The sequence below is a fragment of the Podarcis raffonei genome, chromosome Z (assembly GCF_027172205.1).
Source record: "Podarcis raffonei isolate rPodRaf1 chromosome Z, rPodRaf1.pri, whole genome shotgun sequence".
NCBI lineage: Eukaryota > Metazoa > Chordata > Lepidosauria > Squamata > Lacertidae > Podarcis > Podarcis raffonei.
In genome coordinates this window covers 41,830,012-41,856,959 of record NC_070621.1, presented here as the reverse complement: position 1 = coordinate 41,856,959, position 26,948 = coordinate 41,830,012, and the positions used below count along the sequence as shown (strand labels likewise).

General features: G+C 42.9%; 1 protein-coding gene across 4 annotated transcripts in view; it reads right to left on the bottom strand.

Annotated features, from left to right (window-relative positions):
* Positions 1-2,216: 2,216 nt before the first annotated feature.
* Positions 2,217-26,948, bottom strand: part of NRK (Nik related kinase) — a 137,945-nt gene continuing 113,213 nt past the window's right edge. For all 4 annotated transcript variants that reach the window (XM_053374685.1, XM_053374688.1, XM_053374687.1 and 1 more), the window contains 5 exons: positions 24,691-24,791; positions 22,739-22,888; positions 16,778-16,937; positions 5,084-5,223; positions 2,217-3,015 (listed from right to left, as the gene is read on the bottom strand). In XM_053374685.1, the coding sequence (XP_053230660.1) occupies positions 2,932-3,015; positions 5,084-5,223; positions 16,778-16,937; positions 22,739-22,888; positions 24,691-24,791 (635 nt within the window). In that variant the 3' untranslated portion in view covers positions 2,217-2,931. The remainder of the gene's footprint in view (positions 3,016-5,083; positions 5,224-16,777; positions 16,938-22,738; positions 22,889-24,690; positions 24,792-26,948) is intronic.

Sequence of the window (26,948 nt, the reverse complement as noted above, 5' to 3'; positions counted from 1 at the left end):
AAACAAGTTGGATAAGTGCTGGTGAACACTTGGCTTTCAGTGATGACCATTTGTTAACTTAAAGTAGTTTTCTAAAAGAGAAAGCAAAAGATGGTTTCAGAATGTCAGGGTGACTTGCAGCTCTGCTGGTCCTTTGACTGAAATTGACAAAATGCTAACAGATTTCAAGCCCTTTCTTCACGAAGTACCACACTGATTTCCATGCGGTTTATTTGCAGATGATAGTTTCAACCAAACAAGGGCCATTGCAAGCAAGTTCAGCTAAATATCTTAGGAAGTTAGAGGTTTTTGGCATTTGATGATCTGTCTCCCGAAGTTCACTTTTGTGTGTGTGTGTGTGTATACAACTGCCTGAGGCAGTTCCCCCGACAGTTGCGAGACATCTTTTTGCATCTATTTGCATCCAAATGCCCTGGATGATCTTGGATAAACTCCTTTCTTGAGTCTCAGCAACTGAGTTAGAATAGTGGACTGACTGACTCAATTAACTCAGTCAGTAGAGCATGAGACTCTTAACCTCACGGTAAAGGGTTCAAGCCCCACATTGGGCACAAGAGTCCTGCCTTGCAGAGGGTCAGACTAGACGGCCCTCATGGTCCCTTCCAATTCTACAATTCTATGATTCTATGAAATCACAAAAGGCAGGAACACAAACTATGTGACAACACAACCGGACTCCCCTTCTGCAAGTTAAAGGTACTGCAGCAAATCACAACTTCACAAGTGACCTACAGCCCATCCTTGGGAATACTGAGAAAAGCAGTTGACGGAATACCATTGTCAAGACACAGACAGCTACCCAGCTTGAAATTACCACTTGCTGGCAATCAGTTGACTAGGGGACACATCAAGGGGTGGGATCCTGTAGCAAACCAAAGAGCCCTTTTAAATAATTAGATTTTAAATCATTAGATAAGCTCACAAACCACTTCCGGTCATTCATATATATGCGTATATATATATCTCCTTATGTCAGTAATGTTCAGATGAGATCCTGATCAAGAAAGAGAATGACTTGATACAAATCTGACACAAATAGCAAGAAGACCAACCAACCAACTGATGGGCGAACCTTTGACTATTCTAGCCATTCCATCAAGGGCCTCAAAATGGCTATCTCCTCCATCAAATTCTGGGAGGAAGATACAGTGTGAAATTGTGCAATAGGAGCAGATGCAAAAAGCAAACAAACGTGTAATTTCATGAAGCAAAGATCACAGTGGGGAGTTTTCGCTTCTTGTAAAACACGATGGAAGAAATAAAAGGGGCATCGCTTTAAGGTGGAAACTCTAACAATGAATATTGCTTCAGCATCAGCTTCCTTGCAGTTGCTTAATCTGGTGTACTTAGCCGCACTCAGTCAAAGCTTCAGCTTGTAGAATAAAATCAAAGAACTTTCTCAGACACCTGAAGTCAACCTGATCAGAACACTCCAATATCTGTTCTGCATATTTTAGCAATTACCGGTAACTAAAATTGCTATAGCTTTGCATAGGTACATAGGGAGTTGCCTTAGTCAGGCTAGCTAGTGCAGTATTTTATGGTTTTGACAAGCATTATCTCTCCAGTTTTTTCCAGTCATACTGTTGAGATAATGCCAAGGACGGAATCTGAAACCACCCGCAAACAAAATGTGTTACCGAGTCACAGTGCCCTTTGAAAATACATCTGACTGAACATCATCTGAAGGCCATCTTATGTGACCTTGCAGCTTCTGTTCTGGCACATCTCTATATTAATTTTAAAATACTTAATTTCCCCAACCTCCTATTCCCCTCCACCCCCACCCCAATAAAGACTGCTGTATATCTATCTTGGATAAAAAATATTTTGTATCAAGTTTTCAGTTATTATATAATCATAGTATGTAGTACTTTTTATAGTGCTTTGCATTTTTCAAAGTATTGCATGAACTTTAGCTAAGTCACAATTGCACATGTAAACCTGAAAGCTGAAGTCTAGAGTAGCCCAAAATATAAACCCCTGAGAATATAATTTCATGGTGGAAAAACACCAGTGTGTCACTATTGCTCAGACATAATTCATACACAATGCGTATCAGGAGTTTTCTTGTTTTTAAAGGCTAATCAACTGGCAAATTCTGCTGTGTTAAGCTCCCACTGAAATGAGCAGGAACCACCCCCATTTCAGCAAGAAGTCCCCAGTGAACTGTGGCCCTTGTTCCTTTGGGTTGAGAAAAGAACATATTTACAGACTTATACATAAATAGCAATTTCTATTGAAACCAGATTATGTCACCCCAAAAACTAGAAGGAGCTTGGATGCTGCACTTGAAGTAAGGGCAACGAGTGCAAGCAAGGTTTGTAGGATCCATCTACAAACACCCCATGTCTGTAAGCAATACATTGCTGTTTAAAATATCATTAGAAATACATTATACAGTAATAGTGTATATAGCAGTGTACTGTCATTACGTATACAAGGTTTCAAAACCTGATAAAAACCAGGATGTCTCCAGGAGAACCCAGCAGCCCCAAATGACTTACGGGTAACAGATCACTGGGGACGTCTCCTGGACTTGCCCCGACTGAAGAAAGAATCCAATAAGTAATTTTTGCAGAGAAGTAAAAGTTATCACTTGTAAGTTCTGAGATGAAGATGAATACTTCTGGCTAAGATTTTTCAAGAAGAGCAAAAGGATACAAAACCAATTTAACATCAAGTGGATTTCCAGCTCACAGCAAGAGATATATCTACATATTGTTGTCCAGAATGAAAAAACACTTAGCAAAACAACATTACAATATTTATGTGAAAAGAAAAGAAAATCGAACTTTTCCACAGCTGAAGGACGGTATAATGATGGTAGGGTTCTTGTTACTCCTTGTGGAAAAATATGGAAACGTCTGCAACCGGCTTCCTTTTTACACCCAGTGGGAAAGATCAAACGATATTTCATCCTGATGTGATTTACCAGTTGAATAGTATGTTCTGGCCAAGTGTCATAAAGTATATTTGACTGCTGCCTCCAGACTGCACAGATGCAAAGAACACCTTGAGAAGAAATTGGGGGGGGGGAGCTAATGTTATTTTATTTTGATAAGAACATTTTAGCCATATCTGAGAATGTGGCATATACATCTACACACACCCACACACGCACACACGCACTCCATGTTAATTCAAAGAGATATGCACTTCTTTTACTGTTTTAAAAATACAAAAACTGTCTAGTTGAATCAGACCAAATTTCACCAGCTCCAATGTTCTGCATCTAACAGCAGCAAGCCCAATGAACCTTGGTGTTTACAAGCAATACATGAAAGTTTGTCCTAAGGATCTGGCATAAAGATGTGCGCTGCGGCAAAAGGAGATTCAACTCAGTGACCAATACTGGTCCTAAGCATCTTTGTAATTATTATTTTTCCCCTCATTCATTTTTTAAAGGCGTCAAAGTAATGAATCTCATAAGTTAATTACACAGAAGCACTTCCTTTTGTTTGTCATGCTGATTATTATTAAAAGGGCTACATTAATTGTCACTGCATGATGTATTCTCCATTCACACGCATCAGAAAAGAAGATACCTAGAACCATTTATCAACGGTTTCAAGTGGGCGGTATGGAGTGTGGCTAACGTCATGTGTGCACAGGATGGATTCAAAAGCCACTGGTAGGAGTAAATGGTTATGTGCACAGATAGCTCTGACGTTCAACTTCTGGATCTTCAGCAACAGAGTAGTCTGCCCAGACCACAGGGCTGTCTGGGCCTGATACGAATTGGAAGCCCAACAGCTTATGGCATCAGCTTCTAGAAAGCTGGCTTAGACCCTGCTAGACTTGATGGACCAATGCTGTGATTCAGCAATTGACAAATGAGTGTTAATGGTGGTTGATGGCTTTTCAATAGATCAAAGGGCTAGAAGAATATTATTGACTGATTTATTGATTGGACTTATTAGCTACTTGTTACCCAAAGGTCTCCATGCAATTCACAGCACATTTAAACATAAGCAAAGACAAATTATACCATAATCAGGCACACACAACACTCCTACAATTCATTTGCGTATGGATGTTCCCCCCTGGGACCATGGGGGAAAAGAAGGGCAAATACTAAATTAAAATAACATGACACCACCACCAAACAACACCCCATTAAAATTGGGAAATTTCTCAAGATGTTCTGATTTTTATTTATTTTTTTAAAAAAGGGAAAGGAAATTTGATGCCTTTCCCAAGCCTGAGTATATTTGTGTAAAATAACAGAAACAGGTTTTTGGATATTAAAACAAGACAAAACAAAACAAAAGACAAAACAAAACTGCAGTTTGAGAGAGATTCAGAGAGAGCTGAGTTGGGAGGTGTAAGCTGAAAACATCTGGGATATGATCACAAAAAGCAGTGGATCTGCTACTAGCAGGAGTGCTTAAGTTATTCGTGCTCTGCCTGTACATGTGTGAATAAATCCAAACATTACAAAACACCAAGAGGTTGGCAGTGATCTTGGCTTTCTAAAGAAACCAAACTCAGGCAACATCTCACTGCTTGGAAAAGTGGAAAGTGCCCAACCGGGGCCGTCTTACCCATAGGTGCTAGAGGTATGGGGCACCCGGGAGCCAGGCTCTCAGGAGCGCCAGGCCGAGAGTCTGGGGCCTGAGAGTTGAGTCTGGGAAAGAGCCTGTCTGCCTGTCAGAGTGCTGTGGCGGGCTCTTCTGCAGCAGACGGCTCTGCGCCATGAGTTGGGGGGCGACTGAGCCAGCGAGACACTGAGGCGGCTGGCCGGCTCTGCCCTCCTGCGCACCTGGGACTGGGCAACCGGGGGGCGGTCACCGGGTGGATCTTTGCACCCCGGTGTCACATATGCTTAAGACAGCCCTGTGCCCAACAATAGGTTCCCCTTTGCAGGGATTTTTCAGGCAGGCAAAGGTACTCCAACAATACCTTCTGAGAGCAGAGCTCCATCCCTCAGCAGCTGTAAACAACTGGCAGCTTGCTGATCCTCTCCCAAGCCCCCTCCCCAATCTGATGTAGAGCCCTGCCTCTCATGAAGAAGAGAACCAACACAACTAATTGTTTTTCTTACGTTGGCATGTGATCTTGCAGCATTTAGCACACGTACCTTATCGTTCCTTTCACAAAGAAACTTCAGCTTCTGCGCTTTCTTGTGCATAAACACACCTTCCAGGCTTCCCGTCTCCACCGAGCGCAGTTCAATAGCTTTCTCTCCCCAGCCCATAACTTGGTTCGATTGAAGGTAGGCTTAAAAAACACACAAAGGAGCGCATGTTAGTAGAGTAAAACGAAGAAACAAAGAAGGCAGGGAGGGACAAAAAGAAGAAGATCGTTCTTAGGGTTTTTTTTTTAAAAGGGAGTTTGTCAAGGATGTGGGAATGTTGTGGTTGGGGTTTTTTTTTGGTAAGCAATATAAAACAAATAACTATAAACTATACAAATTGTGCATTATGTGTTGAATATGAAACTATAAATTATGTAGACCAGTGAAAGTTCAGACAGGGTGGAGGGTGAAAAGTTACCTGAGAAATTAAGATTAATCATGGTTCTGATTGGTTCACAGTGCTCATGGGAGCACAGAGTCCATTGATGTCAACCCAAAAGCCCAGGTCTGTCCCGATACTGGGATATGCAGTTATTGTGGCTTATAGTGTCCAAAATCAGGCATACGGTGCTGGCCATGCAATTATTCTGTTTTATCATTGCTCTCACAGCTGCATGATGCCAGCAGTGTGGCGAGGGGCAAACCATAAAAAAAACCAGAGGAAATTTGCAAGCTTGGTTTAGTCCCCTCCACCTACAAGCTGATTGACCCATTGAAATTAGGCCATCCTGCCAGGCCACTGTGTCTAAAGTAGGGGTTGCCAGGCATCCGCTTACAGCATGGTCATGTGGGAAGAAGATGGCAGTGGAACTGGGCTATGGCTGGTGGGCAAACATCACTCCCCGGAGCCCCAGGTGAGCAGAGATTAATGTAAAATAATAATAATAATGCCAAGTTGCATAGAATGAGTCTGCACCATCGGGTCCCTTTATAACTCATAACTGATGTCTTCATTTTCCAGAATGCCTTTATTCTGACCAATCAAAACATCTCAAAATGGTCCTCAAACATTTGAGTTCACCAGAACTCTCCGTCAGGTCCAATGTTAAGCAAAGCAGTGTGCAAGTATGACAAGGAAGCTGCCTTGGAATTGAAGCCATAATGTTTGCATTGATCAAAGGTTTGTTCTTGTTGTCTAGTCTTAGAAGGGGTGTTGCTATGGACTGTCTGTCAGAATTTATCTCTGCATCGCACTTTCCCAATAAGAGAGTCTAGAGGATGTCTCAGCTCACTAAGAGTTGGCATTTGCATTGCTTCCTTCCTTAATATGCAGCCAGAGCTTTATATGCTAACAAACAGAAATTTGGGTCGGTCAAGATTCCTCTCCTTACCCATCTCCCATGTGTGTGGAGAAACTATTATGAATCATGGTTCACCTCCTGCTTCCTTGCCCTAGGCAGGACACTTGAAACTGGTTTAGTGGTACAGTAACAACATCTCCCAAGGGAACAGTAAATGTGTTTGCATTGATATTGTGGAGGAGCCCTTATATCTTTAACTGAATTCTCATTGCCTTCAGCAAGTAGAACTCTCAGGATTCTTTGAGCAAAGGTGTCACAGTGTTATACTAAATTTTCCAGGTTAAATATAATTCTCAGGGAGGCTGCAACAGTTTGGGCCAGGTTTCTTCCATTTCTACAGAACAAGGCTATAGTTAGCTGACATTTCTAGAGAGCCACAAAGCATCCTCAGAAGTGTGCTGGCAACTAGAGAACACGGGATGTGTGTTTCCTCCAGGGCAAGTCTGAACTTGCCTGATCTATTGTTAATGTTGTAGCTTGGTCTTCCTATAAATATATAGCTAACTCTGTTGTTAGATGCTTGAGAATCAGTCTCCGTACCAAGAGATTCTGGATTTCTAACCCAGAAACTTCTGGGTGGGTTTGTTTTTTACTACAATTCTCCTGCAATGAAGTGAGATACAATCTAGTTGCCTATTACTCCAGTTTTTGCTGATACAAAATTCTGGACATTTGGAGCACAGGAAACCATCTTACACTGGGTCTGACAAATGGCTGTGCAGCTCAGAAGTGCCTACATTGACTGGCAGAAACTGTATGGTGCAGTGGTTAAGAGCAGTAGACTCATAATCTGATGAACCGGGTTCATGTCTCTGCTCCTCCACATGCAGCTGCTGGGTGACCTTGGGCTAGTCACACTTATCTGAAGTTTCTCAGCTCCACTCACTTCACAGAGTGTTGTGGGGGAGGATGGGAAAGGAGATTGTTAGCCACTTTGAGACTCCTTCGGGTAGTGATAAAGCAGGATATCAAATCCAAACTCCCCTGCCGCCGCTGCTGCTGCTGCTTCTGCTTCTTCTTCTTCTTCTTCTTCTTCTTCTTCTTCTTCTTGATTTCAGACAGGGGACATTCCTAACTCTACTAGCAGATGCCAAGGATTGAACCTGGAATCTTTTGTATGCAAGGCAGATATGCTACTGCTGAACCACAGCCTTTCTCCATGGTGACCCTGTTAGGACAATTCTACTTCCTTTGTGCATTTGTAAATTTCTACTTAAAGTTAATCTGCGCATTCCATTATTTTTGCAAGAAAATAATATGGAACATTTTAACCAAATTTATCTGCCCACTTGTATTTTCAGCCACATTGCTAAGAAAATATAAGAGGGCTATGCAAAACTAAGCATGGTTTCAAACTGGAGGGGGGAACCATGCGTTGAGATTCCTGCATTGTACAAGGTTAGACTAGATGACCCTAGGGGTCCCTTCCAACTCTACAATTCTATGATCATATCCCTTCCCACTATTTTATCTTCGCTACAATCCTGTGAGGTGGGTGGGAGACAGTGAATGTCCCAAGATTTCCCAGTGTGTTTCAAGTTTCCCCACCCCAATCCAATGCCTTTAACTACAATATTATACTGGCTCTAACTGTTAAAACTCATTACCAGTTTTGATTTCTTAACGAATGCCGCTATTCCTGATAGTAAGAAGAGGAGACTAAGAGGAGATATGATAGCCACCTTCAAAAATCTAGAGGGTTGTTACATGGAGGGTGGAGCAAGCTTGTTTTCTACTGCTCTGAAGAGTAGGACTCAAACCAGGATAATGAGAAGTAAAAACTCTCCCACGGATTCCAGAGACGTTATAGAAGCCATGACAGTTAACTATGATAACTAGAATAAAACGGATATATGCTTGTAGTGTAGATTTGGGGAGGTCCCACTTTTGGATAAGGTAAATTTCAAACTTTCAGCTTCTGTTTCCATTTGAGAGGGGATGTTGTGTTTCTAAAATATCATCCTCTCTTCCTGTCTGACAAAGCCCTGTCTTTTAGTCGTACACCTCTAGAATAGTCAATAAATTAAATACTGGAGTTCTATAATTTTAATTTCCCTATGGAGTCAAGTTTCCTCATTCCAATTACTAAATTGGCTACATACCTTCTGTCAGCTTAAAATGAGTAAGATGGGTTTTCCTTGACCTGCATCTATAAATTATATTTCATCCCTTACTAATTTTTGCAAAGGCCTAGACATTTCTTTTTCTTCCTAACATTGTGTAAGTAGCAGCTAGTTGCAATTCAGAGCTAGTCCATATTCCTACAAACTTCAAGACAATTGGGTGGCTATGGGGATCTGTCAAAAACAATTTAGCCTTTAAACGGCTCAGGGCGGCAACATTTCAAAGACTCTCTCTTCCCATATGCAGTGACCCAAGACTTGCAATCATCATCTGAGGCCCTTCTTCATGTGCTTCCTCCATATGAGCTAATGCCTAGAGGCTGTGGGGGCTTCAGCCCCCACAAAAAATACTGCAATACACTCTACATGGGGCTACCTGTGAAGGTGACTCGGAAACTACAACTAATCCAGAATGCGGCAGCTAGACTGGTGACTGGGAGTGGCCACAGGGATCACGTAAAGGATCTTCACTGGCTCCCAGTACATTTCCGAGCACAATTCAAAATGTTGGTGCTTACCGTTTAAGCCCCAAACAGCCTCAGCCCTGTATGCCTGAAGGAGCGTCTCCACCCCCATTGTCCAACCCAGACATGAGGTCCTCCTCTGTGGGTCTTCTGCTGGTTCCCTCACTGCGAGAAGTGAAGTTACACGGAACCAAGCAGAAGGCCCTCTTGGCAGTGGCACCCTCCCTGTGGAATGCCCTCCCATCAGATGTTAAGGAGATAAAGTATTACACAACTTTTAGAAGACACCTGAAGGCAGCCCTGTATCTGGAAATTTTTAATGTTTGATACTTTACCATGTTTTATATATCCTGTAAGCCGCCCAGAGTAGGAAACCCAGCCAGATCAGTGGATGGGGGATAAATAATAAAATTATTATTATTGTTTCTTATTATTATTATACAGGGTTTGTTGTCTGTCTCTTTGGTTATACGTCACTTTGAGTGGCCCTGGGCAAGACAAAGCTATTGAGAAACTTTGTTGTTGTTGTTTAGTCGTTTAGTCGTGTCCGACTCTTCGTGACCCCATGGACCAGAGCACGCCAGGCACCTCTGTCCTACACTACCTCCCGCAGTTTGGTCAGACTCATGCTGGTAACCTCGAAAACACTCTCCAACCATCTCGTCCTCTGTCGCCCCCTTCTCCTTGTGCCCTCCATCTTTCCCAACATCAGGGTCTTCTCCAGGGAGTCTTCTCTTCTCATGAGGTGGCCAAAGTACTGGAGCCTTAGCTTCACAATCTGTCCTTCCAGTGAGCACTCAGGGCTGATTTCCTTCAGAACGGAGAGGTTTGATCTTCTTGCAGTCCATGGGACTCTCAAGAGTCTTCTCCAGCACCGTAATTCAAAAGCATCAATTCTTCGGCGATCAGCCTTCTTTATGGTCCAGCTCTCACTTCCATACATCACTACTGGGAAAACCATGGCTTTAACTATACGGACCTTTGCTGGCAAGGTGACGTCTCTACTTCTCAAGATGCTGTCTAGGCCTGTCATTGCCCTTCTCCCAAGAAGCAGGCGTCTTTTAATTTCGTGGCTGCTGTCACCATCTGCAGTGATCATGGAGCCCAAGAAAGTAAAATCTCTCGCTGCCTCCATTTCTTCCCCTTCTATTTGCCAGGAGGTGATGGGACCAGTGGCCATGATCTTCGTTTTTTTGATGTTGAGCTTCAGACCATATTTTGCACTCTCCTCTTTCACCCTCATTAAAAGGTTCTTTAATTCCTCCTCACTTTCTGCCATCAAGGTTGTGTCATCTGCATATCTGAGGTTGTTGATATTTCTTCCGGCAATCTTAATTCCAGCTTGGGATTCATCCAGCCCAGCCTTTCGCATGATGTATTCTGCATATAAATTAAATAAGCAGGGAGACAAAATACAGCCTTGTCGTACTCCTTTTCCAATTTTGAACCAATCAGTTGTTCCATATCCAGTTCTAACTGTAGCTTCTTGTCCCACCTAGAGATTTCTCAGGAGACAGATGAGGTGATCAGGCACTCCCATTTCTTTAAGAACTTGCCATAGTTTGCTGTGGTCGACACAGTCAAAGGCTTTTGCGTAGTCAATGAAGCAGAAGTAGATGTCTTTCTGGAACTCTCTAGCTTTCTCCATAATCCAGCGCATGTTTGCAATTTGGTCTCTGGTTCCTCTGCCTCTTCTAAATCCAGCTTGCACTTCTGGGAGTTCTCGATCCACATACTGCTTGAGCCTTCCTTGTAGAATTTTAAGCATAACCTTGCTAGCGTGTAAAATGAGTGCAATTGTGCGGTAGTTGGAGCATTCTTTGGCACTGCCCTTCTTTGGGATTGGGATGTAGACTGATCTTCTCCAATCTTCTGGCCACTGCTGAGTTTTCCAAATTTGCTGGCATATTGAGTGTAGCACCTTAACAGCATCATCTTTTAAAATTTTAAATAGTTCAGCTGGAATACCATCACTTCCACTGGCCTTGTTATTTGCAGTGCTTTCTAAGGCCCATTTGACTTCACTTTCCAGGATGTCTGGCTCAAGGTCAGCAACCACACTACCTGGGGTGTACGAGGCATCCCTTTCTTTCTGGTATAGTTCCTCTGTGTATTCTTGCCACCTCTTCTTGATGTCTTCTGCTTCTGTTAGGTCCTTTCCACTTTTGTCTTTTATTATGGTAATCTTTGTACGAAATGTTCCTTTCATATCTCCAATTTTCTTGAACAGATCTCTGGTTCTTCCCATTCTGTAGTTTTCCTCTATTTGTTTGTATTGCTCGTTTAAGAAGGCCTTCTTGTCTCTCCTTGCTATTCTTTGGAAATCTGCATTCAATTTCCTGTATCTTTCACTATCTCCCTCGCATTTTGCTTGCCTTCTCTCCTCTGCTATTTGTAAGGCCTCGTTGGACAGCCACTTTGCTTTCTTGCATTTCCTTTTCATTGGGATGGTTTTCGTTGCTGCCTCCTGTACAATGTTACGAGCCTCCATCCATAGTTCTTCAGGCACTATGGGGTTTCTTGCCCGCAGTAGTAGATGTGATGGTCATCTGAACTGAATTCGCCCATTCCCGTCCATTTTAGTTCACTGATGCCTAGGATGTCAATATTTATTCTTGCCATCTCATTTTTGACCACCTCCAACTTACCCAGGTTCATGGTTCTTACATTCCAGGTTCCTATGCAATATTTTTCTTTACAGCATTGGACTTTCCTTTCGCTTCCAGGCATATCCGCAACTGAGCGTCCTTTCAGCTTTGGCCCAGCCGCTTCATCAGCTCTGAATCTACTTGTACTTGCCCTCCGCTCTTCCCCAGTAGCATGTTGGACGCCTTCCGACCTGAGGGGCTCATCTTCCAGCGTCATAACTTTTATATGCCTGTTGTCTTTGTCCATGGAGTTTTCTTGGCAAGGATACTGGAGTGGCTTGCCGGTTCCTCCTCCAGGTGGATCACGTTTGGTCAAAACTCTCCACTATGACCTGTTCATCTTGTGTGCCCTGCTCGGTGTAGTTCATAGCTTCTCTGAGTTCTTTAAGCCCCTTCACCACGGCAAGGCAGTGATCCATGAAGGGGATTGAGAAACTTAACAAATAAACAAGGAAAGAAAGATTTCTCTTGTTGGAACCTAGTCAAGCCTAGTAAACCCCATTAAATAATGTCAATAGTGCAATTTACAACACATCATTTTGCATTGTTGTTGTTTTTTGAACAAAGGAACTTAAGAAGAGATCTGCTGGGTAAGACCGAAGCCCATCTTGTCTATCTTCTTCTCACATTGGCCAACCTGATGTCATTATGTTATTGTTATATCTACAGGAAGCCTGCAAATGGGAGTGAAGTGCAATGTGATTTCCCAGAAACTGGTATTCAGAGGAGTACCACTTCCAATATGGGAGGTGGTCCACAGCTGTGGTTCATGATTAGTTGCTATTGTCAACCTTATCTCCATGGTCTTGTCTTAACCCTCTGTTAAAATCAACAATGAACTAATTCTCACAACATTCTAGTGAATTTGGTTGATCCATGACACCCTCCAACATTTCTCCAATGAACATAGGGATGTCCTATTCAATTAATAATAATAAGGATGATGATGATGATGTTATTATTTATACTCTACCCATCTGACTGAATTGCTACTCTGAGCAACTTCCAACTTATTAAAAAAACACATAATAAAACATTAAGCATGAAAAAAGCAACAACCCTTCCCTATGCAGGGCTGCCTTCAGATGTCTTCTAAAGCTTGTATACAGTAGTTACTTATCTCCTTGGCTTGGGGGTCGCATAACTCCATACCCTCCAATGAAAATAGGGGCATCCTAAGGAAAAGCTGGACATTCCAGGATCAAACCAGAAACCGGAATGGCCTCTGCAAATCTGGGCCTGTCCCTGGAAAATAGGGACATATGGAGGGCCTGCATTCTTTATATCAAAATCAATTCCAGGAAAACCTTGGCTATACTTTAGAACCACAGTAACCTCAAAGATATTGTTTCATGTGATATTGAAGCCTACTAGGGCCTACCCAGATTTTTTTTGCTTTGTGATTTGGGGGTGGGGGGAAGCCACCAATATGGCAGAAGATGGTCATCAGGTGGGGATGAGCAAGCAAGCATTGGACCACATTCATCCTCACATCTGCCATTAGTTTATCACCAACCCCTTCTGGGACAGAGGGAGACCAGCATATGGCATTGGTAAGAGAAAGGAGGTTCAGGGAGCTCTCAGTTGTGGGCTGACCGTTCTGACCCCTCAGTGCCGGTTGGCTACCAGTACCAGGCAGGAGAGGGGAAACTTATGATGCTGTGATACCAAGGGCATAGGTAAATTTATTATTCTTATTCACCCTCACCACCACCATCATCATAAATTAGCAGCTTAATGCCAACCTAGACTTCTAAGCAGTTTATGAAGTAAACCCTAGTAAGCATCCTAGTTCCACTAAAGCAACATACCAATTTAAGCAGAAGACTCAGTTGGAAATGAAGGAAATGCTTCTTTAATTGTACTAGAAGGTCAAAGAGTGAGTTAATTGGATGTTGCTACTAGAACACCACAGCTGCATCATATCAGTTTGAGGGTGTTTTATGTGGGAACAGATACTAGAGTAAAATAACTTCAGAAACAAAAGCCATCTGTCTGTGAAAAACAAGTTTGTTTTCTCAGTCATTATCATCAGGTAGTGTCAACAATGTAGGATGGACTGAATTGGGAAATGTTCCTTATAGGGGGGAAAATGCTGTCTGAAACACTTCTGGGATAAGATACCTTCTTGTTTTTTCTTTCTACTATAAAGAGTCCTTCAAAGAGTCTTCTGAGAGTTGTTAGGAATTCCCCTCACAAAGCAACAATTCCTACCAGAGTGGTTTAACCCTGGGAACTGTAGCTCTGGGAGGGAACTAGATGTCTCCTAAAAGCTCTCAGCACCCTTGACAAACTACCGTTCCCAGCAGTGCGGGTCTTCATGTTTTTCTCCCTTTCTTCTCTGCTGCACCACAAACATTAAAGGTAAAGGTACTCCTGCCCGTACGGGCCAGTCTTGACAGACTCTAGGGTTGTGCGCCCATCTCACTCAAGAGGCCGGGGGCCAGTGCTGTCCGCAGACACTTCCGGGTCACGTGGCCAGCATGACAAAGCTGCATCTGGCGAGCCAGCGCAGCACACGGAAACGCCGTTTACCTTCCCGCCAGTAAGCGGTCCCTATTTATCTACTTGCACCTGGGGGTGCTTTCGAACTGCTAGGTTGGCAGGCGCTGGGACCGAGCAACGGGAGCACACCCCGCCATGGGGATTCGAACAGCCGACCTTTCGATCGGCAAGCCCTAGGCGCTGAGGCTTTTACCCACAGCGCCACCCGCGTCCCACTACCACACTGTATATTCCTAATTTAGGCCAATGTGAATTAGAGAAAGATACCACAGCACAGAGTTTGCTTAGAAATGTTGGCCGTGGCATGGGGCTGGGGGAGAAACCAGCTTGCACTGCACTGGAAAACCTTTGGAAAGTGGATCGCAGCCTGCAGATTGGTCCATTTCGTTTGGGAAACAGTTCCAAGAATACTGACAGAATCTCATTAGAGCATCGGGTGGGGAGCAACAGAGTGATCTTGGCATGGATTCGTGAGCCACCAGTATGATCCAGTAGATGAGAACTTTGGTATTTTCCCTAGAATTTGCAACATTAAAGCAATGATGGCATACTAAAGGAGACTCTGAGCTACTCTGGTTCATAGGGATTTAAAAAAAATCAAAATGCCGCTGATGCAATGTGGCTGCAGCTTTGTGGAGGAAGGAACATGTATGAGACAGGGCTTGGAAGCTAATGCCTGAACCTTAGGAAATCACATTTGCATGGTTTTTGCTTTTTTTAATTTATATCCTGCCCTCCCCAGCCGAAGCCGGGCTCAGAGCGGCTAACAACAGTAAAACGATAAAACATTCTAAAATAATTTCATTATAAAATTAATTCCAATCAAATTAATGGCAACCATTGGGCTAGAGGTTCTGTGAGGATTGCTAAAGGAGGGAGCCAGGCTGTGCCTTGGCCAAAGGCCTGGTGGAACAGCTCTGTCTTGCAGGCCCTGCAGAAAGATGTCAAGTCCCGCAGGGCCCTAGTCTCTTGTGAAAGAATGTTCCACCAGATCGGAGCCACAGCCGAAAAGCCCTGGCTCTAGTTGAGGCCAGCCTAACCTCTCTGTGGCCTGAGACCTCCAAGATGTTTTTGTTTGAAGACCGTAAGGTCCTCTGTGGGGCATACCAGGAGAGGCAATATCTCCCTCTGAAAGGGAGGCAGAAATAGAAAGAGCGGAATGGCAGGGACACAGAACCTGTGGCCTGTGTATTTAAAATATATTTAAAGAGTTATGGGAACTGTGGGTTTACCCCCTCTCAAAACTACAATTCCCAGCACCCTTAATGAACTACAGTTCCCAGAATTCTTTGGGGATAAGGCCTGAGCTTTAAATGTGTAGCATGTACATAGCTCAGCTACCACTAGCTCAAGTCAGCTTGTCCCTTAAGTCAGGAAAAATGGAAAACGGAGTTCAATAACAACAACATCCATAGTGCCACAGGTTCCCCATCTCAGCTCCTCTGGACCAGGCTTCAGTGCAGACACCTCTGGCTCTTACATGGCTTTCCCACATGACTCTGGCAATGGATTTTTAATGGGGGCTTGGTGATAGTAGGCCCCTGAGAGTGGGGGAGAGACTTATCAATGCCTGTAAGCAAGTATCCTGATTCTACCCAGCCCTGGTGCAGATGACTGATGCTATTTCAGAGAATGACTGGGGTTTTATGTGCACAGTCCAATTGCTCCATTTAGCCCAGCATGCTATTCCCACAGTAGCCAACCATGACTTTACATGCCCTAAGTCTCATACCTGTCAGATTTTAAAAATGGGATTTATGTTGTTACCATTCCCAAAAGAAAGGCTTCTGGTTTCTTGGGAAATGTTCTTTATTTTATTTTTAAATCATTATAAATGAATTTGTTTAATCCTCTTTTAAAACCATCCAAGTCGGTGACCACCATCACACCTTGTGGGAGTGAGTTCCACAGTTTAACTGCGCACCGTTGTGAAGAAGGAGTTTCTTTTGCCCACCCGGAGTGTCCCAGCGTTCAGCTTCTTTGGTTGTCCCCGAGTTCTCACATGAGAGGGAGATAAATGCTCTCCATCCATGTGCCGTGTGCATTTTCCCCAAGCAGAAAAGCCGGTGTACGGACAACAGGAGCAGGATGATCTGGGGCACCTTTCAATTTTCTGTTTTGTTTGTTTAGAAAAAACAGTGACTTACAGGAAGCATAACAGAGGTTTATTGAACTGTGCATGGAGTGGAGAAAGCAAAGCAATGTTTTTCTCCCTCTGTTGTAATACTGGAACTCAGAGGCATCCATACGTTGTGAACTACCCTGAGATCAACAGGTGAACGGCTGTATGCAAATTTTAATAATAATAATAATAATAATAATAATAATAATAGGCATACACCTTCACTGTCCTCTTTTGAGAACCAGCTAAAAACATTTTTGTTTAGGCAAGCCTTTCCAGTTATGTAGAATGTTGACATGTGTTTTAATCTGGTTTCAGCTTATTGTTGGATTTAATTATTATGTTTTGATTGTTTTAGATAATTCCCTTCATTGTTTTGTTCTTTTTGAGGTAGTTGTTGTTTAAGGATCAAGTGGCATATGATTCAGCTGGCCACTGTGAGAACAAGATGCAGGATTAGATGGGCTTTGGGCCTGATCCTGCTTAGTTTTCATTTTCCCTCCCTCCCGGCAGCTGTGTTCTTTTCATACTTACCTACAGATGCTGGCATTTCTCCCCACTGCAAAACATTTTCCTTTGAGAAACGTCCATATATGTTGATGTAGACCCCTTCATCTTCATAGGTAAGAAGTAGTTCCATTCCGCTGGTATTAGGGAGTATGATAACAGCATGAGGGTGGATATTCCCTTGGATCTGAAACAACATTTTATCGAAATTTATATCATGGAAAACACTGTCATTTTAGCAACCGCAGTCCACCAATCCTGGCTGAGCACTAAAACCAGTGAAGATTCTGGAAGCCACAATAATAATAAAAATTTCTTGAAAAAGGTCTATATGCTCCCCACTGCCATTTGGCGATCTAGAGAGCATAGAAATAGCAAGAAATACTGAGCTACCAAGTGAAAAGCCAACATGGATGGCTTCAAAAGAGAATAAGAAAATTTATTGAGGGTAAGGCTATTAATGGCAACTAACCACGCTGGCTATCTTCTACCTCCACTGCCAGTATTTAAAGGGGGGAAAATATTTAACTATCAAAAAGCTTACAATAGTCACTGTCCAAGTCCAATATTTCACTTTGTATTCTGTGTCTTGTGAGCAAAGAGCAATTTCAACGCAGTAGGACTAACAACGGCATTATAGAAAAAGATTATACATTATACTTCAACGTAGTGATTGTCTTCTTTAAAATATTTGCAAGCAAAATTTTAGAAACCAAACACTAAACCACATAAAACAAAGTCTAAGTTGACAAAGTAATATTAAAGCTATATAGACAGATACAGATAAATATAGATATGAATGGACAAAGAATAAACTTTTGTTTTTCTTTTCTCTTAGTGTTTTTCACCAGCATAGCAGACATACTTCCTGCTTTACAAAAAGTGAGGGGAAAACTTGGATTAGAATTTGTTAGGCAGTGTGCGGATTTCACATTATCTGACCAACATTGTTTCCTTTCCAGAACTAACCACCTGGGTGGTGACAGTGATCTAAGGAGGATTTGGAGAGTCGACTCACTTGGCTTCCCTGTTTCAATGAGCTAGAGGCACAACGAAGATAAAAAATTGGTGCATTAAAGCTTTGCAAGAGAGCTCTGGATAGTCTGCATATATTAAAAGAATTCAGCATCTAAACTTGCAAATATGCAGACAGTGCAATAACACAGCAAAGCTCCCATTGCGTGTCGAGACCCTGCAGCCACCCCCATGTTGGGAATAACTCACACAAGGACACGGATATTAGGTTTATGTTATTGGGCAAATTTTGGCCACAACTTTATTGAAATTACAGAATGTGAGCGGTATTGGCTTAGGCATTGATTGGACCTGACTATGCCTGACTCCTGCCCATTGTGCAGGAAGTCCCAGTAAGGGTAAGCCACCGGTAGGGGGAGCCCTGTCAATGCGAACCAACTCAAGCTCCCCCTGGTGTTCCTGTCGGGGTCATGTCAAGGCCTTAGTCCCCCAGCCGGGCTTCAGACTAGATCAACACCCCCAGATTCCTTTAACGGAATACCCTTAAGCATGGAGGGGCAGGGGCTGGCTGGGCTCTGATGTGGCCGGGATCCCCCAGGCGACGGTGTCCCCCGCCCCCCGTGGGGAGTGGGTGGCCATGTGGTCCACCGCAACTCCTCCCCACTGGGAAGTGGAGCGGATTTGTTACAGAACAGTTTACTAGTCTGGGTGTCATATTTAGCACGAGCTCAATACACAGTGTAGCACTATTTATTTTATTCTAAGCACCATTTCCTATTATTCAACCTCTTTCTTCAACTTTAGAGGGAGAGATTGGCAGCTCCCATTTCATGTTAGCCTTCGGCCCTGATAGCTTTTATCTCAAAAAAATTCTGCACTATCTTTAAAAGATGTACTGCACAAAGGTCGATATATCTGCGAGTCAAGTTGGCTACTGCGTGGGAAAACTCTCTCAATCGCCTTGGGAAGGAAGGAGAAATCAAGCAGCCTCCTACACACACCTGCAGCAAATAGCAGTGTTCAGATAAGAAGCACTTAAATGAGGGTACATTAAATGGGGTACAGTTAATCGCCTTTTCTCAGCATCAAGGCCCTCATGCAAATGTCTCCTCAGAAGTCTGTTCACCAGAGAAGGAGCCATGTTTACATTCCCCTCTATCTGTGCTGTTTGTTTGGGTCTGCTCCAGATGTTGGCTACAAATTCCATCACCCCTGACTATTGTCCACGCAGATGGGGCTGATGGGAGCTGGAGTCTCAACAACATCTAGGTTGGGGGAGGCTGCACATATTGCTCAAAGGTCATTCAGAAGCTTATGTTCAAAGCATGTCAAACACACACACACACAAACAAATACAGAGGAAAAGCAAGCAGCGTTGAAGAAAATATACGCATTCAACTCACTCTCAGAAAAACCTGGTGATTCATACTGCAAAATATTCAAATAACTTTAAGCAATTTAGAATATCTCAAACCCCTAGCCCACTTCCTGAGATAGATAGGGAGAGAGAGAGAGAAAAATGATTTGTAGTACATGCACATGAAAGAGGGCTGTGCTTTGTTTTAAGAAACCTTGAGATAAAAACGCATACTGAAAACAGTCCTACCCCGTCTACGGTACCAGGAATAGGATTAACCTGAGTATCTAATTCAATTCTGAAAGATCCATGCAATTAGCATTTTCACAAGGAGAACAAACACCAGAACTCCCCTATTGCTTTTCATGAAGTGCAAAGGCACATGCAGCTCAAAGGACATCCATTTCTCTACCACCTCAATGCCACGTTTGACCCATAAGGGAACCACAGATGCTTTACTTGCCAAAGTGAGTATACCCATTCCAGCCATGCAGTCTGGTGTCTCTGCAGCCACTATCCGTAGTACCAGGACAGGTATCCAGAGCCGGAGAGCAATTTTGATGCGTTGCCTTGGTATTACTTGCATGACCAATTGATGCGAAAGACAGACAGACAGACAGACAGACAGAGAGAGAGAGGGAAAGAGAGAGGGAGAGAGAAAGTGGGAGCCAGGCGCAGATGTGTCTACACCTAGTCTGTTGCCTTTAAAAGAAGCCTAGGATGCTGATTCCAGAAACCTCCTTGAAGAAAATGATATAGCGAACCTCTCATATTCGGACCCTTCCTGGAACAACAAGTCCCAGCAGCTGCAGGAATGACACACTTATTTAAGTTCCTGCACTCTTGGGGGTAAAGTGTATTTTTAGTGCACTCTGTCTCATGGTGGACGAGTGAGCAGAATAGTCAGAACCATCCATGGGGAGCTCTCATATTGAGGGCATTGAGCTGGGAAATATTGCTTCTCTACATATCTAATTAAATTGGAGGCTGCTGCGACCAGCATCATTTATTTTTTCTGAGGCCTCGTGACATTTTCCCTTTGCCATTGTACCACCTTCTGCTCAAAATGTGGTGTCACCTCTCATCCTCTCTTTACAAACTCTTCTCAAAACTCATTCATGCCATACCCTCCTACAGGTTGCAACAAAAAACGAGGACACCATCTTCTGGGGCCACACTCCCATGTAAGTCACGTGACCTATGCGAGATTGTGCCCCCTCAAAAAAGGTGACCCATGTGAGATCGTGCCCCTCCCAAAACTTTTTTTTTGGGGGGGGGGAATCACAGTGCAAAATTGTGCAAGATCACAACAAGACAAAACAGGATGTCTTGGGTTTACCAGGGGATTAACCATATGCACAATGCACAATCTTGTTTTTATTAACACACCCTTTCGACAAAATAATAAATTTAAAACATCATGGAGGCACCCTCAGTTGAACCACTGGCATCTCTTAGACTATGTAATTGTCCAAGCTGAAGATCGCCGTGATGTGCTCCTTACCAGAGCTATGACGAGTGTTGACAAAAGCTACAATCGCAGATAACAACATCTCTCAAAGTGAACCATTAACATTAGGATCAGGTGTTTAACAGGGTTGTGTTAGCATCCCAACTCTATTCATTATTTTCATTGCCATGATTCCACACATTGTCAAATGGAAACTCCCCACCGGAGTAGAAATCATATATCGAACAGATGGAAAGCTTTTCAATCTGAGTAAGGTTACCGTAACTTCTGTCACAGAGCTTTAGTATGCTGACGACAATATAGTGTACACACTCAGAGGATGATCTCCAAACCATCCTAAATATCTTCGCAGAAGCTTACAAAAAGCTTGGCCTATCTCTCAACATCCCAAAAACCAAAGTGCTGCACCAACAAGGACAAAACAACCCCTCTGCAGCACCACAAATCCAACTTGATGGTGTAACATTGGAAAGTGTTGGTCACTTCTCCTACCTGGGCAGTTATCTTTCCACAAGGGCTGATATTGATGCCAAGATCCAGCATCATCTGAGCTCTGCCAGTGCAGCTTTCTCCTGATTGAAGTGCAGAATGTTTGAGGACCAGGACATTTGCAGGGAAACCATAATGCTTGTTTACAAAGCTACTGTACTGCCAACTCTACTGCATGCTTGTGAAACATGGCCTACTTATAAACACCATCTCCAACTCCTTGAAAGATTCCATCAATGGTGTCTCCAAAAAAATGTACACATCACTTGGGAAGATAGGCAAACTAATGCCAGTATACTGGAAGCAGCAAAGATCACCAGTGTCAAAGCAATTATTCTTCAACATCATTATGATCACCAGTGTCAAAGCAATTATTCTTCAACATCAACTTTGTTGGACTGGTCATGGTGTTTAGATGCCTGATTATCGTCTTCCAAGCAACTACTCTATTCCGAACTTAAAAATTGAAAGCGTAATACTGTTGGTCAACAAAAGAGGTTTAAAAACTCTCTCAAGGCACATCTAAAAAATGTAGTATAAACACCGACAACTGGGAAACAGTGGCCTGCAAGAGCTCCAATTGGAGAACAGTCTTTACCAAAAGTGTCATGGACTTTGAAGACACTCGAACTCAGGACGAAAGGGCAAAACATGCTAAGAGGAAGGCATGTTTGGCAAACCCTCACCATGATCAACTCCCGCCCATAAACCAATGTCCCCACTGTGGAAGGATGTGTGGATCCAGAATTGGCCTCCACGGTTACTTACAGACACACTGTTAAAACCGTGTTCATGGAAGACAACCTTACTCAGCTATGAGTGATCGCTGAAGAAGAACAAGGGGAAAAAAGATAGCAGGCCGCCTTAGAGTACAAGGTCCTTTTGGGCCGGTCCCTGTTCTATTTTTCCTGTGCAAATTCATTAGCATTATTCGCTCATGGCACTATTAATTAAATGGAGTAGGTGTACTAAGATCAGAGGAGCTTAGGCTCAAATCTCTACCCAAATCTTGGGCCAGACACTATCTCTTAGCCTAAGGTTTCACAGGGTTGTTGAGAGGAGAAAACTGCATCAGTGGGAAGGGGAGAATCGTGTATGCTGCCCCCAATATATTGGAAGAAAAGCAATGGCCAATCAATCAATCAAATAATTAAACAACAACAATACCCAAACTGCATGCACAGAGAGGACCAACATAGATTTATAAAGCTCTGTATATCTTGAATGGTGCCACAATCAACAGGGATACTAGATGTTAAAATATTTTTCTTTAAGTATATTTTCTGTATATCTTGAATGGTTCCAAAATCAACAGGGAAACTAGATGTTAAGTTTTTTTCCTATCCAGACACGTAGACATTACCTTGTTCGAACCTTTTACTGCTAATTTTAATTATCTTTTAAAATGTTTTTAAATTTCTCGTTCTTAACTGTTTCTACTTGATGGCTTTAATATTTATTGCAAACGACTTGGAGATTTCGTTACATTTATTGCAATAAATCTTGTTAAACAAATGAGAATTTCTAGCTTCTGTGGACCCACGTGGATGGAAATGTGGAGTAGGAAAAAATATTCAAATAATGATAACAATCACGGCATTAATAGCAATGTGACCCTCTTTAACTGCATAGGCTGAAGAAGATGACCCCCCCCCCCTGCAAACTGTCATGATTCCTGAAGAATGATGTATCTTACATGTGTGGGAAGGTACAGGTCATACACTGAGCCAGAGTCCACATCAATAGCATGAAATCCAACTGGTGAGCCATAGATCACTTTTAACCTCTGTCCATTCTCAACCGTCAAGTCAACCAACAGTGGTTTGTGGTGAAGTGAAGTGAAGGACTGCAAAGAGAGGAATCAGACACTGTGCATCTTACTGTTAATTAAACATGTAACCAAAAAGAGTCCTGATTAGCATTTTCTGTTGTCTTTCCACAAAGGTGAGGCAAAAGTAAAGGACCTCTGGACTGTTAAGTCCAGTCAGAAGGCAACTGTGGGGTTGCGGCGCTCATCTCACTTTCAGGCTGAGGAAGCCGGCGTTTGTCCACAGACAGCTTTCTGGGTCATGTGGCCAGCATGACTAAATTGCTTCTGGTGCAACGGGACACCGTGACAGAAACCAGAGTGCACAGAAACGCCGTTTACCTTCCTGCCACAGTGGTACCTATTTATCTACTTGCACTGGTGTGCTTTTGAACTGCCAGGTTGGCAGGAGCTGGGACAGAGCAACAGGAGCTCACTCCGTCATGCGGATTTGAACCGCTGACCTTCTGATCAGCAAGCCCAAGAGGCTCAGTGGTTTAGACCACAGCACCACCTGCATCCCTTTTCACAAAGAATGACTACAGTCATGGACTATGAGTTATGAGAACAGGATACAATGAATAGCTCAGTTGGTTAGAACACAGTGCTTACAATGCCAAGGTTGGAGGTTTGATCCCCATAAGGGAAAGCTACATATTTGTGCATTGCAGAGGGTTGGACTAGATGATCCTCAGGGTCCCTTCCAACTCTATGATTCTATGACTCTATGATTCTATGTGAGCGGAATTCATGTTCCCATAAAGCTCCCTATCTAACCCCACATCAAAATAAATGAATGAGAGAAATAGCGAGTTTGGGCAAACACATTCTACACTACAAATTTATAGCAGCCTTAGACCACTTTCCTGTCATGGCTTCTCCCAGATAATTCTCAAGACTGTAATTTGGTAAAATGCTGAAAAGCCTCTTGTTTGAAATCTCTAGCCTACCTTCACAGAACTATGGTTCTCAAGTTTCTCTGGAAAGAGGGAGTGGGCAGTGAAATCAGTTTAATACCATGGTGAAAATTAGGAAGTGCTGCAACTTTTGCCTGATTAATCAATGAGATTATAAATCATTCTGGTCAATGAAGAAGGCAGCAGATTCTGATTATTCTGATTTTTTAAAGAACTATTTTAATGCACCAGAACATATCTGCCTTTTACTAGGCTAGTCTGTTTTCCTATCTAAACCGGTGGTAGTGGCTCTCAGGAGGTGGATCTAGACACAGGATAGTTATAAAAAAAGATCTCTATGGAATATTACGTTTTAAAATTTTCTGCTGTCTGGCGCCATCTTGTGTTGCATGTTTATAGTGCATTCAAATCACTATTTCCTTACTAATGTAGCTGAGTCCCAGGATTTCAGGCAAAGAAGAGTCTTCCAACTCTACAGTTCTATGATTCTAAGTATTTGGCTTGAATCCCCAAGAAAGCACTCCTGTCCAGCGTTAAAGGCAGCATAAGACATGCCAGAGACTAGGTGATAACCTAGTTTCTGCCATGTTTGGCTTACCTGGGTTTAGCAGTTACACTATATAAGGAAGGAAACAAAAGCCTGGAAAGGGCACACCTTCCCCTGCCTTCCATTACATTGCCTTCATGTTCCCTTTCATATGCAAATTTATGCAACTTTTGTTCAATTAGGTTACTAAAACTAATATAAGCAAACATAAATATTTGGGCGCCACCCCATAGGTTATTTGCCACTGGGAGTCCAGTAATTGTCAGACAATGATCTTTTATCATTACAGGATGAAACAGGGACATGATTAGAACTCTGTTCATGTGTGTGTTTCCATACTATGGAAAGCAAGTATGAATCTCTTCATATTTACTTACCTTGAATGCCATAAATTTGTGATATGGTTTAGGAGCCCAGGCGTAGACTTCAACTGAGTTTTTCACAGCGATCACAAGAAATTTGATCCTCTCGTATTTCACTGAAAAGTAATAGTTTTATTTTTTTAATGAGCTAGGCACAGAAATTGGGAAAGGTTCTCTAAATCATTCTTTGCACAGCGAAAGTGCGAAGAACAAGTTTTTAAAAACTCAGTTTTCCAACAACAACAGCAACCACTATTCAAATGATACAAGCTAAATAATAATTAATCAAGGCAACATGTTCTAAGGGGGAGGGGTGGTTATGACAAACCCAGAGCTCAGACATTTAAGCAAGTAGACCTGTATATGAAGTCCGTATAGCATACTGAACATAATGAATTTGGCTTACAATAATCTTACGTGGCTTGAATTCATATGTTTACATAGTTATCTATCCTGATATTTCAATCCCGAGACCAATTGGAGTCTTCGATTTATCCATACACTCAGGTTCACATCAGACGTTGGAATGAGACGACAGTCATAAACCCTCTACCAGAATTGTTATGTAACCATTTAGTATATAATTTTATTAAGTTTTCTGTTGTACAATTTAAAACAACTCATTTTACATTCTTAAGATATCAATGACTTCCCTTCTTCTCTTTCCATGGGTCATTTTACATATCATAAATATCTGTACAGTATATTTTACAAAAACAAAACCATTCAGTATTCCATTATTGCATCCATCAAAACTTGTTTACACTGTTTAATTTATCTTAATGCTGCCAGCGTTTTCAGCTGTGCACAATTATTTCCCATAAACTTTTTCCAATCTTCTTTAAACGTATGTTCTGCTTGTTCTCTTATTCTATATGTTAAATCTGTGAGTTGTGCATATTCTGTCAACTTAAGTTGCCATTCTACTTTAGTTGGAACCTAGCTCGTTTTCCATTTTTGGGCTAACAAAACACAGGCTGCAGTAGCAGCATACATAAACAACCTTTTTAGACACCTGGGAATTTCAGTCTCAATTATCCCCAACAGAAAGGACTCTGGATTTTTTGGGGAAAGTAGTAGTAATAATAATAATAATAATAATAATAATAATAATAATAATAATTTATTATTTATACCCTGCCCATCTGGCTGGGTTTCCCAAGCCACTCTGGGCGGCTTCCAACTGAATATTAAAAACCATACAGTGTCATACATTAAAAACTTCACTAAACAGGGCCGCCTTCAGTTGTCTTTTAAAACTGAAATAGTTGTTTATTGCCTTGACATCTGTGGGAAGGGCGTTCCACAGGGTAGGCACCACTACCGAAAAGGCCCTCTGCCTGGTTCCCTGTAACCTCACTTCTCACAGTGAGGGAACTGGCAGAAGGCCCTTGGTGCTGGATCTCAGTGTCCGGGCTGAACGATGGGGGTGGAGACGCTCCTTCAGGTATACAGGACCGAGGCCGTTTAGGGCTTTAAAGGTCAGCACCAACACTTTGAATTGTGCTTGGAAACGTACTGGGAGCCAATGAAGATCTTTCAGGACTGGTGTTATATGGTCTTGGCAGCCACTCCCAGTCACCAGTCTAGCTGCTGCATTCTGGATTAATTGCAGTTTCCGAGTCACCTTCAAAGGTAGCCCCACGTACAGCGCATTGCAGTAGTCCAAGCGGGAGATAAATAGAGCATGCACCACTCTGGCAAGACAGTCTGCAGGCAGGTAGGGTCTCAGCCTGCGTACCAGATGGAGCTGGTGAACAGCTGCCCTGGACACAGAATTGACCTGCACCTCCATGGACAGCTGTGAATCCAAAATGACTCCCAGGCTGTGCACATGGTCCTTCAGGGGCACAGTTACCCCATTCAGGATCAGGGAGTCCTCCACACCAGCCTGTCCCCCAAGAACAGTACTTCTGTCTTGTCAGAATTCAACCTCAATCCGTTAGCTGCCATCCATCCTCCAACCGCCTCCAGACACTCACACAGGACCTTCACCGCCTTCACTGGTTCTGATTTAAAAGAGAGGAAGAACTGGGTATCATCGGCATATTGATGAACACCCAACCCAACCCCCCTGATGATCTCTCCCAGAGGCTTCATATAGATATTAAAAAGCATGGGGGAGAGGACGGAACCCTGAGGCACCCCACAAGTGAGAGCCCAGGGGTCTGAACACTTACCCCCCCCACTTTCTGGACATGGCCCAGGAGAAAGGAGCGTAACCACTGTATAAGAGTGCCCCCAGCTCCCAGCCCCTCAAGATGATCCGGAAG